The sequence below is a fragment of the Gobio gobio genome, assembly GCF_949357685.1.
Source record: "Gobio gobio genome assembly, chromosome: 4".
In the NCBI taxonomy this organism is placed as follows: domain Eukaryota; kingdom Metazoa; phylum Chordata; class Actinopteri; order Cypriniformes; family Gobionidae; genus Gobio; species Gobio gobio.
Genome location: NC_137100.1, coordinates 27784033 through 27798119, shown reverse-complemented (window position 1 = coordinate 27798119; position 14087 = coordinate 27784033). Strand labels below are relative to the sequence as shown.

At 37.9% G+C, this 14087-nt stretch overlaps 1 protein-coding gene across 2 annotated transcripts in view; it reads left to right on the top strand.

Annotated features, from left to right (window-relative positions):
• Nucleotides 1-14087, top strand: part of rasa1a (RAS p21 protein activator (GTPase activating protein) 1a) — an 86932-nt gene that overhangs the window by 36121 nt on the left and 36724 nt on the right. For both annotated transcript variants that reach the window (XM_079815046.1, XM_079815047.1), the window contains exons 2-4: nucleotides 10193-10345; nucleotides 12200-12335; nucleotides 12492-12562. In XM_079815046.1, the coding sequence (XP_079671172.1) occupies nucleotides 10193-10345; nucleotides 12200-12335; nucleotides 12492-12562 (360 nt within the window). The remainder of the gene's footprint in view (nucleotides 1-10192; nucleotides 10346-12199; nucleotides 12336-12491; nucleotides 12563-14087) is intronic.

Below are 14087 nucleotides of genomic sequence, written 5' to 3'. Positions count from 1 at the left end.
TAAAACATTTTCAGTAAAATATACAAAAACCACTAGGCCAGTGTTATATATTTTGTTCAGTTGAGTACTTACAATATCCCAAATGTTTCCAACTATTTGTAAATTGTGAGAAATTGCTATTTTAACCAAGGAACCGGGACGTGTGAGGGAGTCGCCTGTCGATTGCGTCATATCTGCATTACCCTCGGTTTCTAATATGATAAACCAGGGCTCGACATTAACGCTTGTCTGCTTGTCCCCTTGTCCGGGACAAGTGGATTTTTTGAAGGGGCAAGTGAAAGAGTTTTTCTTGCCCGACGGACAAGTATCCTGATTAAAACATCAATAACAAAAAATAACTAGGGAATCACCAAAATGCAAGAATTATCCTGCATTAATTTAGTGTAAGTGGCGATCGATGGTGGATATAATATATAATGTATAACGTACTGATAGTAACAAGGTTGAGCTGTTGAGGCTCGCGCAGCCTCTAGAGAAGAAATCTAAACAAATGTGCACCGCTCACACAGAGAAACTCAGTTAACATACACAAATTACAATTAATTACAAATTGTTAAAATTACAAATTGTGCTTTTATATTTATAACATATGATACAGTTAAGCAACATCACACAAACAAGAGTGCTGTTTTCCTGAATACCATTACGACTAAACATGACACTAATTTCATACGCCAGCTCCATAAACAATTACATTTTAAATGCAATATTGATTGTTTTTGTTCTATTTCAGCAGCGAAAATAGTTCCAAACAAAGATCACAGCAGATCCATAACGCACTTCACAGCAACAGCTTGTTACTGAATGAATCAGCCGTTTCACTGAATCGACTCAATGACACGCTCATTAAGACGGTCACCTGCGCCCCCTACTGGCTGTTTAGTTTCATGTTTAAACATTCTTTCCAACATTTCTTATTTGTATATTCAAAAATATTTAAAATAATCTCATAACATTATTTAATGCAGTAGTAATTTTTCAGTGTAAATTATTTAATTTGATTGGTAACAGCCCTATATTGTCTTATTCTAATTTAATTTCTAGATCAAATTAAAAAATATAAAATGAAAGCTGAAGCATAGCCTATATTTAATAAGAAAAAAAATGCCCTTTATAAAAAGGGTTAGGGTTAGGGACAAATATCACAAATATGCAGATTTAAATATGTCAAAGCTTATTGAACACTGGTCAGAATATTGCTTCAGAATAAATTATATTTAAAACAAAAAAAACATTTCCGGACAAGCACTTGGACAAGTGAATGACAGATTCAAGCACGTGAACAGGCTTAAAGGGGCTATATGCAACTTTTTCCCCAAAATAAAGTAACAATAGCCTTTTTATTTTACCATTTATGACTCAAACATCTCCTGATGAGCATACTGACACCTTGTTTGCTCACAGTGGGTGCACCTATAAGCCTGTATCCTATTTTTCCTATTTTCTGGCGGGTCGTTTTTTTCCCGCGCTGTCTGCGGATGTGACGTCACCACCGCTGCGAGAGCGAGCAGAAAATAAGAGCAGTTCTGTTTTTTGGCCACAGGTGTCAGTCGCGAGTTTAAATTTCAGAAAAACGCATATAGCCCCTTTAATGTCGAGCCCTGGATAAACCGAGCTGCGTTACCTCATACTCATGACCGGAAAAGCGGAAGTGGTGCCGGCAACTGTGTCATAATAAAAGTCCCGCTGCTCAGGAGCCGTGTGTTGCCTTCATCTCATTAACAATCGCTCCAGCTGCCTTGCTCAGCTCCACAACACTCGGTCCTGCTCTGCATCATACTACAGTAAAGTGAGAGTCCTATCCGATTCTTTTCCACCGGCTGTGAGGTGAAGACCACATATCCCAAGATTCTGCGCTCAAACGTGGCGTCATCAAACTACGCCTTTGTTTTGAACAGGCGACCTTTAGCGGACTGAAACGTTACATAGTGCACCTTTAAAGAAAGAGAAGGGAGAACGAAATAAAACTGTGCTGCCCAGCGTGTCAGTGAAGAGCGGCTCTGTGATCAGTAGTAAACGCTACTCCGTCTGAAAGCACTGCGAGTTAGAGTCGCTTATAACGTGAGTTTAAAAAACCATCACGCGTCAAACATCTTCACTAACTAGTAAAACGAAGCGTTCATAAACCTGTCCAACAAAATACAACGTTTAATAACACGTTTTAACTCACTTCATATAGTCAGTCGAGTGTTTGTGAGCTGATATGGCTACTCATCCGCCCTAGGTTGCACGTGAGGGGAAAAACGTAGCGTTCTTCCACTTAAGAAGAGTTGTGCACTTTTAAGCAATTTTTATCTCTTTACATAAATATTATTTTCTACTTAAACTACAATTTCGTTATTTAAAGGGGTGGTAAAACACATTCTTTTGAAGGCTTGGCTGTGTTTGTGGGGTGCACTGTAACATGTGTTCATGCTTCGTTTAAAAAAAAATTGCCTTATTTTTCATATATTTGACCTTTATTCTACACTGCTCTGTCCCTCCTTGTAAAACGGTCTGATGCTTTCCGGGTTGTATGAAGCCAGTCCCTCAAAAATATGCAGTGGGCTCAGATTGGTTAGCTGGCCCAGTGTGTTGTGATTCACTAACCGCAGTGCACGTCGGAAACGTCACGCCCCTTACCGGAGGCTGTTCAGTATTAGAAACAACGGCGTCAATAAAACCATATGAGCTCGAATCAGACCCAGAACATTTGAGTGAAGATGATCGAGCAGAACCTGCTCAGTCCTCGAGAGTAAAGACTGCGGATCTATAATGATCGCTACTGAATGGCACTTTAACTTTTGTATTTTTAGAACGATTATAGCCAAATATCTGTCGCAAGAACTAACGTTAACCCAAAACGAACACTAAGCACTGGCTTTAACTAGTAAGTTAGCCAAATCACACACAGAAGCATGTTTAGCAAGCCTGTAGATAAACAATACATAAAAGCTCTAATCAAAGAATCATTTACACTAATGCCAGGTTCGCTGTTGAGATTTTAACGTTAATGTTTGTAACGTTAGGTGTTCGTTGGATAACGTTAAGTATGAATGAGCATTTAACAGACTGGTTTGCAGAACAGCGTTGTCATCTGTTTACTTCCTTGCTACAACGTACAATTAACCTATTACAGGAAAACACATCGATGAAATATAAATCAGACTTACAGGTTGTGGCCCGTGAACAGCTTCTGTTTGTAAATCCAGCTTTCAGGACAAGCCGTTGTGCATATCCTGTATTGAACTCGCGAAGTTTGTGGAAGTTTGTGTTGTCCTCCGTGAAATGTGCAGCGCGCGCGTCGTGCATCCACGCACCGGCAGTGTTTTTTTCACGCAGCTGACGTTGTGCAAATCTGGCATTGAAATCGCGAAGACGGTGGATGTTTTCCTCTGTTAGATGTGCTGCAGAGAGCCCTGCGCGCGCCTGATTCCCCGCTGACTCAAACACACGTGCATATAACATGCTGTATGTTAAACGCTCTGCAACGCACACCCGTCCCTATGAAGGCTGAACAGAGCATGTACCCCAGACCTGCAATCCGGATGAAAATAACAGCGTTTCCTCGGCATCGCGGCAACAACACTCCAGCCTACTAACCACAACAGCGCCGCGATACAAAATGGCCTCACCCCCCCTTATTTAATATTCTCGGAGGAGGGGTTTATGTAAATATTGAGCCTGTTGATGTCACCAACCCTGGAGGAATGTGTGTAGTCGCCTACTGGCCGTTTGCTGTAGTTCTTAGAAACTGATTTCTTTAAAAGCAAATATCTCCCTTTGCTTTAAACTTTGAACATTGTAACTTTGCAGATGTTGTTTATGCTCAAGCAGCAACATTACACGCTAGCTAAAGTTAGAATAGTGAAATCGTTGTTTACCACCCCTTTAACTAACTCAACTAATTGGTGGCTTTCCAATAGGTTACACGCACTTTTTCGCAATCCGTTACAGAGCTTTTTGATTTTGTATATTGTTTTTTAAACGTTCATTCATGTAGTTCATGTAAACACCTCTTTGTAGCCAATGGTATGCTTCGCGCAACAAAAAAGTTAATTGTGCTGCTAATTAAGTGAAATGTAAATCCAGAGTTTCGGTTGCGAGTTTTGTTTCCGTTTTCTTGTTCTTGATCTGTTGTTTTTCTGTGTTTTAATAAATGTGTGTTTGTGTTATCAGAATTACCTTCATACCTTTATTTGATTTGACATTATGGCTAAGGCAAATTGTCTTTAAAAGCATTAACTAGACAAAAGTTATTTGACATTCGTTGAAGTCTCAGTTTATCTTAAACTGCAGCTTCAGTGCAGGAGCAAGAATTGTGTGACAATGAGCATGATCTCATGAGACACTACAATAGGCTACTTATAATTCATTAATAAGGACTGTTTTCTTGTGCAAAATTAAATATTTTAAGTTAAATGCATGTAAAAAAGACAGGAGGCTAACAATGTCAAGATCAATATTTGTGTTGCCAGCCTGACACGGCACGTCTCTGGCATAGACTACAGTATTTAAAATAGCATATGCATTAGTTATATTCTATATTTAATTTACAGAGCAATCCCTGATTGAGTACATTTTTGGGCATGTAATCTGTATTCTGTAACGAAATACATTTTGAAAGTATTCTTCCCAACACTTACCGCCGCGGCATGCAACAGTCCGCTCCGAACCAGAGACACGATAGCACTGATGATCCCAACCGAAAATTATGAAGCACAACAGCTACAATTTATATATATTAAAATATTTATTTTATTTAAAAACAACACCTTGTTTTGTAGAGAAATAAAAACGGTAGTGATGCACCAATCATGATTTTTCATGTCCGATTTTTTTTTTATATATATATACAAGCAAATTGGCCAATTCCGATACCGGCTGCCGATTGTTTTTCTTTGTTTAAGCAAATTTATTTGTTGTTTATTTGCTCAATAACAAGCCTTAAACTCTAAACTGGCCTTGAAATTTCAATAAAATAAAAACATCTGTAGCCATTTGAAATTAGAGGCAACCACTGCATTTTGAACAAAATCCAAATGAAGCTTGAGCAGTCATTTTTTATTTAAAATTAGTTCAAGACTTTGAGCAAATACAGAATTAAATTGTTACATAAGGCACAGCTACACAAAACAAAAACAGACGGACTGATGGAGATTGAAAATTCACTCTCTGACAGCAGGTGGCACTTCTGGAAAAGAAGCGTTTCTTTGTATACTGCTGTAAACAAAGCAGCTGCGCTTATAAACACTACTTTATACGCAGGTAAGAGGAAAAGAAAATGCCATCGTAACTTTTCTGAAGACAGTCAGTTTCCTTCAGAGATACATTTGTATAAACCCCCATCCTAATTTAATATTTAAAAATTTCTTCCTATATTTCAAGCATCACGACCAGTGATCGTGCTGTGTCTGGTATTTTCTCTGCTGCGCCTCTGCACTCTCCTCTTTGCGTCCGTATTCAGCGTGTCCAATCTCTGGCCTGTGTTAACGTCCTGTTAACAGACTATGTAATATTTTCACACAAATGGCATTTTGTGTGCAAGTCCGGAATAGAGATCAGCCAAAATGAAACTAGAAACCGGCCGCTTGTTTAGAGCACAAACGGACAGTTTCCGATTTTTGTCGACCGCTACACATCTAGAAAAAGCTCGCACCACAACAGTTATTTGCACTTGCACAAATGCTCCCAAATAAATGTTGAGGTCGCACAGATTCAATTTCCAGAGCATATGAGGCCAAAATGGTCGCAATTTTGAGCCTTGTAGATTGAGAGCTTTGCATTCCATTGCACTACTTTTCCATTTTCTTTGTAAACATGTACTAGATAGATGTGTTTGATGGCGCACCTCTCACACGACATGGCTTTCCAAAAATAAAGGCCCCTGGTTGAAATTGTGTTCCGCTATGCCACTGCGCTCAAGGAAAAAATAAAAACACTTCTCAAGGGTCCCCCCCCCCATTTCACTGACATGCGTCCCACATTTTAACCGCAAAACAGCGTTTGTATAGACAAACACAAAATTATCGAAACCAGAAACCTCTCCAGTGCCTCTGCAACACACCGCCATGAGCAGTTTGCCACATTGTACACACAGAGTACAATAGAAATGTGAAAAGTTGAACTGCAGCATCTCTTGTACACTGAGCAAAACTTTAGAAAATCTAAACCGAAAACTGACATTCAGCACAAATGAAACTCTCTGGTGCATATGCTTTCCCATGAATACGTTTGAGTGTGGGAGGGCTGCATGCCCACATGATGTCATGCTGTCTGCAGTCAGTGTGATATTTCAACATGGGCCAGACTCTGAAAATATAACAGTTGTTCCTGTGTCTCACTCTCATCTATCAACTCCTCCATTCACCTCCCATCACTTTCTCTTCACCACATCAACAACACACATATATACACATCAACAATAACACATGCATATATAGAGTCTAAACAAAGTGTAAGTGCATACATACTGTGAATTTTTTTTTTCTCTTTTATTTTATTATAAAGAGTTGGCTTACAAAAATTTGAGTTGGCTTACATATTGTTTTATACCCTAAACCATAGTGAAAATGCAAAATCATCATTAGATTTGGAGACTTCAGCTTGGCTTGTTTTAGTAAGGACTTATGGTTGACACTTACATTATTTATTTCAGGAGTGGGCATATTTAAAGGGATTAGTTCACCCAAAAATGTCATCATTTTCTCACCCTGAAGTTGTTTAAAATCTGTATGAATTTCTTTCTTCTGCTTAACACAAAATATAATTTGATGAATATGGGCAACCAAACAGTTGACAGACCCCATTGACTCCCATAGTATGGGGAAAAAAATACTATGGATTCAATGGGCCTGTTTGGTTACTCATATTCTTTAGAAGATAGAAGAAAGGAAATAAATTCATTCATGCAGAAGAAATTCATGCAGGTTTGGAACAACTTGAGAAATTTTCATTTCTGGGTGAACTATCCCTTTAAGGATGCAAGAATTTTCAGTAACATTTTGGTTATCAGCTTTTTATTTATCTGTATTTTTAATTATTATCTGGTTATTAAATTGTGCATGTTATTTTAACATTTATATTTACATTTAGTAACATTGTTAAATGTAGACTTTATCCCGACTACGACCTGTTACGTCACGAAAGCGCGGACTCGTAGGGAGACCCCGAGTGTTTAGGGTGCCATTTGGGACAGGGCAAAAAATTCCTTATTGGTTGTTGGCCATGACATGAATATAATTAAATTGCGTGCTTATTATCAGTATCAGCCAAAATATAATATCAATGTGTCTCAAGTGTATATGCATCACAAGATAATCTTATTCTGTAGAGATCCTCATTTTAAACCATTTCTTGCTGTAATATCTCATTTTAGACAGTATTATTTTGAGAGCAAATAAGAAAGCAGACCAAACTACATTACCGTGTGCACAAGTGGCACTGCAGGACCCACTGGATAAGCACTTTACTTGGAAAAAAATGTTTACTTGTTTTGTTTGTTTTAGTTATGTTTCATCCACAATGCGCCATCCAGTTGGAGCATTTGGCTCCCATACAGCTGATAAGTAAATAAATCAGGCAGCGAATGACAAGGAATGATTACTGCAAGAGGAATTCAACTTTTCTTAAATAAAATAAAAGCTGCATTTAATATGAATCGTTCTCACTCTTAACGCCCGCATGCCGCACGAATCATTCATGCTGTTTTTTGCTTCGTTCCGTTTATGTACCCACCCAGTTATAATCAAGCTACTAGGGCTGCTGGATTATGGCAAAAATCATAATCATGATTATTTTGGTCAATATTGGAATCACAAATATTTAACACAATTATGAGTGGGCCATGTGACCAAAAGCTTGCATGAGTAACTTTTTTAACTATAGCTGTAAATACTGTATGAAGTATATATTTGCTGGAAATAAGGTTATTACATCTAAAATTTAGATACCAGCAATTCAACAGATTAACAGCACAATACTTGGCTAACTAATGTAAAAAAATCTTTTAAAAAAGTCCTCAAAAAATAAATAAACAGTCATTGATACAATAAAAAAAGTTACATACAGTAGGACAAATACAATAGAAAAAAGTGTTTATGTCAAATATTCAGCCAGCAACCTACTACATAAATTGAATAATGAAATGTAAAATAAAGTACAGCACAGTCTTCACTGTAAGAATTAAAGTCCTTCAGTCAAGAGCAGTGAGTGATTTTCTCTGTCTTTTGTTGTTTGATTAATATTAAGGACACAGACGGCAGCAGGTTTATTAGGCTGCTGTCGCTTTAAAGGGATAGTTCACCCAAAAATGAAAATTAGCCCATGATTACACAAAAATTAGACCCTCAAGTCATCCTAGGTGTACATAAAACTTTATGGACTAAAAGAACTAACTTCCGGTGGACAGCCGTACACAAGTCCATTTACGGCAAAAGAGTAACCCCTGACTTGATGTACAGGAGCATCGCAAGCTTTGACGCCTCTCGCGGATAGTGCTGGGCAACAAAACTCAAGCCTCTTCTTTTATATCGAAATCCTCCACCATTTCTCTTAAAAAAATTCTAGTTTTAGACTTCTAATTCATGACCGGTGTTTTGTTCTGCTCTATCCTCTGAGCTTCCGTGTTCGTCAATACGCATGCGTCAAGGGTTCAAGGGTTACTCTTTTGCTGTAAATCGATGCATGCAGTGGTCCGCCGGAAGTTGGTTATTTTAGTCTATACAGTTTTAAATATGGATATTTTTCTCACACAAGGGCATCACTTCGCTTCAGAAGGCCTTAATTAACCCCCCGGAGCCGCGTGGAGCAGTTTTATGATGGATAGATGCACTTTTATGGACTTCAAAACAGAACTTCCCATTCACTGCCATTATAAAGCTTGGATTAGCCAGGACTTTCGTTCTCCCTTTTTATATAACTCTGATTGTATTCGTCTGAAAGAAAAATGTCATATACACCTGGGATGACTTGAGGATGAGTAAATCATGGGCTAATTTTCATTTTTGGGGTAACTAACCCTTTAAGACCAAAGGCACAGATCCTATATACTGATGCACATTCTATTTTCTCTGAACTGTTTACATTCACTTAAGATATAACCCACTAGGTTTATGTGAATACTCATAGAGCCCGGCATTTTAACATATTTTTGTGTGGGATTGACCATTTAGGCACGCACCTGAAGCGCAAAGTTTACTTTGCTTGTCCGTGTTCTGCTCCGTCTTGGAACGTGCGCACAGAAAGCCGCATGAGGAACAATGCAAGTTTTTTTCGCTCTTTGGTGCTTTTAATATCAAGCAAGTCACATTTTATGAAAGTCATGTTACTTGATTTTACTGATTTGCACAATGTTTGGGCTTTTAAGGAGGAGTGAAAGCGCATCACTAGACGGACAGAATAGGGCAAAATAAAAACATTTTCTTGATTATTGTATTTTCATAATAGCTGGAAACCAAAATTTAAATCGAAACTCATTTCCGATTAATCGCACAGCCCTACAAGCTATAATGGGCTTACATGCAGTCTCCATCTGTCTATCGAAGTAAACATGACACAGTGGTTCAAATTAAACATTTGTAGGGTTAAATACACGTCAGCTCTGTATCTTACTCTTACTCGTTTGTCTTCTGTCCTTAACCCCTGTTGCAAAACACTAAAATCAGATACAAGTGGGGGGGTTTTTCTCTCCAGAGATCTAAAATCTCTGAAACATTAACCAGTGTTGTTAGAAAAACTACTGTTTAATTTAGAGACCGTCATGTTTTTAGTGGCTGAGGCTCTGCAGTAAAAGATTTTTAAAATGTCTTCCTGTGCTGAGGCACCTTTTTAGAGCAAGATTTCACTTTCAATATTTCCGCATGAGTTTTTGTCGAGAAAAATTCAGCAGCCAGAGCCCTGTCACATCTCTCTGGAGTGAGAGGGCTGCTTGCATGCTTTTCTTTTTTTTTAAACTCCAATGCAATCTCTGCAGGTCTCTTTTTACAGAGTTACTGCATTATAGCAAAGCTTTTTTCCACAAATCTGGAAGGTGATTTGGAATAAGATCCACTAAATGTAGGCTTATGTCAGCATGCCAAAAAGAGCCTTTAAAAACCTACTTCAGCATTTACGTTCAGGGTTGCATTAAAATCGATGCTGATGGACCAAATAGAGGGAGACACTCAAATCTGATTTATTGCTAACGTCTTGATCTGTGCTTGCTTTCTTTCAGATGGTACCATGGAATGTTGGACAGAACCATTGCAGAAGAGCGATTGCGTCAGGCTCGAACACCGGGCAGCTACCTCATCAGGGAAAGTGACCGCCGGCCTGGCTCCTTCGTACTGTCCTTTCTCAGTGTGACCAATGTGGTCAATCACTTCAGGTGAGCAGTGCTGACTGGACCATACAGTTTCACTAATGTACACAAAACCCCATTACGTTTCACAAAATGTTATGTCCCATCAAGCAGACAGCTGTTGTACAATAGTCTTTGTTAACTATTAAACATACATTGTCCTGCACTGTATCTACTATTGACATGACTGATGCCTCAAATCATGTGAATTGTTGTTTTACTTTTCTAAATGATTAGATTTATGATTTTCACCTGGTAAACCATAAAACAGCCAAATATAACCCTTATACTTGGATTAATGGTGGCACTGAAGCCATATCTATAGACTAAATATTTGTAAAAATGTATTGTATTCCTGTGATGGCAAAGCTGAATTTTCAGCATCATTACTCCAGTCTTCAGAGTCACATGATGCAGAAATAATTCTTATATGCTTAATTAGTGCTCAAGAAACATTTTCTTATTATTATCAATGTTGAAAACAATTGTACTACTTAATATTTTTGTTGAAATGGTGATAAATATTTGACAAATGTTCAAAAGAACAGCATTTATTTGAAATATAAATCTTTTGTAACAGTATAAATGTATTTTACTGTCACTTTTGATCAATTTAATACATTCTTGCTGAATAAAAGTGTTTATTTCTTACAAAAAAAGAGAAAAATATCTTGATGACCCCAAACTTTGGAACGGTAGTAAACATTTAGTAGTTTAGCAGACATTTATTCAAAGCAAATTACAAATGAGGAACATGCAAGCAAAAATTCATAACACCGTGTCCTAACCAGATGCGACACGGCGTTGCAACACGCGATAAAAGGTTCCATGTTAATCAGAGTTCTTGTCCTAACCAGCCGTGACAGCTATACATGATGATTCTATTGTAGAAATGGTTTTTATTTCTGTGACGTCACAGCTGGAACAACATACAAAGTATGACAATCTCAGGTGCTGTTTGTATGCATGTGCTTTATTTAATGTTATAAGCATCTATTGTGAGTTTTAAAATCGTTTTGCGTGACGTTTATAGACAAACTGAAAGTGACAATGGATAATTCACCTCAGATCTTGAAAATAAACGAAAGGAAACAAGAATGTTCAAACTGTCAACTCAATATGAACAAAAAAGTCTATTAGACTGTTTTAGTCACTATATGTATTTTTAATAAGGTTAAAATGGCCTTTTATTTATGAATTTGATAATGTACTTACTTATCAATTCCGTTGCGAATGCAATGCACTTGCAGTTCTTCTGATTGGCTGATTTTTGATTGATTTTGCCACGTCTCATAGTCTCGTCGTGTATGGTGTGGACAGGCAAATTGCTTGTCACTGGAATCTTCTCATCGCTTCTGGTTAGGACATGGTATAAGAGCCACTAATTTTTGCAGTAATGCCCGATGCCAAGTTTCAAGTATAGGCTATTAGTACACTAGCTAGTGCAGAAGTGAAGTGCAGTAACATCATATTTCTAAATGATAAACACTGGTATTTATAGCAAAGGTTACAAGATGTCTTTCATCAGTAATGAACAAACGTCTTCAGCTCATAAGGATCAATTTATAAAGAAACAAGCAATAAACGAACAAACCAAAGTGTTTTAACAATACATTTATCTTATTCTCCATGACACGTGCTTATAGAGTGTTACATTGTCTTGCTGCAGTAAAATAAAGCTGTCACATTTAAATAAACATGACCATTTGCACAACTTGCGCTTTACAGCCACTGCAAGTGCTTTTCTGCTCTTGTTAAATGTATTTGGAATGACTCACAGAAGTAAATACTTTATCCCAGTAAATGTCAGTCTGATTCAGTCAGGCTTTATCATTTTAATGAAGTAAGGCAAAACACTTTCTTCTTTGTGTGCGTGTGCAGGATCATTGCGATGTGTGGAGATTACTACATTGGTGGGCGCCGCTTCTCGTCCCTGTCAGACCTCATTGGTTACTACAGCTATGTGTCTTGCCTACTGAAAGGTGAAAAACTGTCGTCTCCAGTGGCTCCCCCAGAGGTACGATCAGAACTTCTGACTTAACGAATGAACACTCGTATTTGTCGCTATACCTAAGGTTGTGGATCCAGAAGCAGGATTCAGTGCTGATTATCATAGCAGTAATATGTGCCATGGTCCTTATGGTGTTGCTATAACCTCTTATTCTCCTTCCAGCCAGTGGAGGACAGGCGACGAGTGAGGGCCATACTTCCATACACCAAAGTGCCAGAAACTGATGAGATCAGGTATAGAAAACTTTTTAAAAATCATCCCGTCTCACATCTCACGGTCCAGTCTGAACTGTGGCAGGCAGGAACAGTCTGTGTCCTGCCTGTTTGAGGGAATGGAATTTAAACCCGTTTGAAACAAGGGTTGCGCGATTGATCACGCGTTCACGATTTCTGCTTCTTATTAATTAAGCATTTCTGCGATATTGGCCCGCCGATATTGGACTAAAAAAGAAAACATACATTTAGTACTGGTTCGCTTAGCGTTCACAGTGTCAGTTTTAAGACTGAACCTAAAGATACAAAACAAAACAGGAAAAAACTGCTTTTATGAGGTATGTTTTGGGACGGAACTTACCAAACATCCAAAACAATGCTGTGTGCTGGGCACTCAATGCATTTGTGTACACATATGATGGTATTTTTACCAGCTGAAAACACACAAAGAGCTTATAAAATGTGTTGCACATAAATGAATATCTGCTGCAAGGAAGCATGTGTCTGAAGCTTGTACTGAATTGTAATGGGCAATGGGGCTCCTATGATGAGAAAAAAACAGGCATTCTTGAGCATTCTGTCGTCTTTAGGGTCGCATCTTGTGAAATCACATCCCGTTTTTGCTTCGCTAATTCCTTTGGTCCTTGTTGCGTTCATATTTTAGTCAAACCGCAATAGAGTTTGTTTGGAAGCAGACTGAGACCCTTCTTTTCAGTGGTCTCGGCCCACTTTTTTTGTGCCAGGGTTAGAGTGGCACTTTAAAATGAAAGTGAAACCGCACTAAAATGAACCGCACTAGCAATCGTACCAGAGTTTGCTTTAATTGAACCAAACCTGCCAAGTGTGCACACCCCCTTAATGTATATGACAATTATAATAATTCAAGAAACTAGATGAGGTAAAATCCTGCATGTGAATTGGCGTTCTCTTGATTCGTGTTTGCGTGAAAGTGCAATAATAAAAATGTAAAAATAAATGGTAACGCTTTATTTTAAAGTGACGTAGTTACATGTTACTACATTTACTTACTATAGTAATAACAGTAAATTATGCATAATTACAAGTAACTAACCCTAACCGTAATCCTATAGTAAATAAATGTAGTTAATTAATTATACTCAGTACTTATTTCAGTAAGTACAATGTAACGTCACCTTAAAATAAAGTGCAACCAAATACATTTCTCAAATTAAAATCTTGATTAATAATCTGTTATAAAAGTTGACTAAATTGATTATCAGTTTAACCATTATAGTGCAACCCTATTTCAAACAAATTCTAGATTTCAATTCAGTAATACCACTCCGTCCATTTCTCCATCCAACTATAATTCAGACATACCACACATCCACCATGTGACCTACAATGTCAGCCGTGTCACACTTTCCCACCATTTATGCATAAGATGAATTCCCTGTCGCCTTATGCAATATTAAAGTGTCTGTCAGACTTCAGAATGTTGGGCGGAAGAAGTAGGTCATTCCGGTACTTTTTCCTAGTATTTTGAGTATTCTGACATATTACTCATTTCACATGCTGCTTTTCA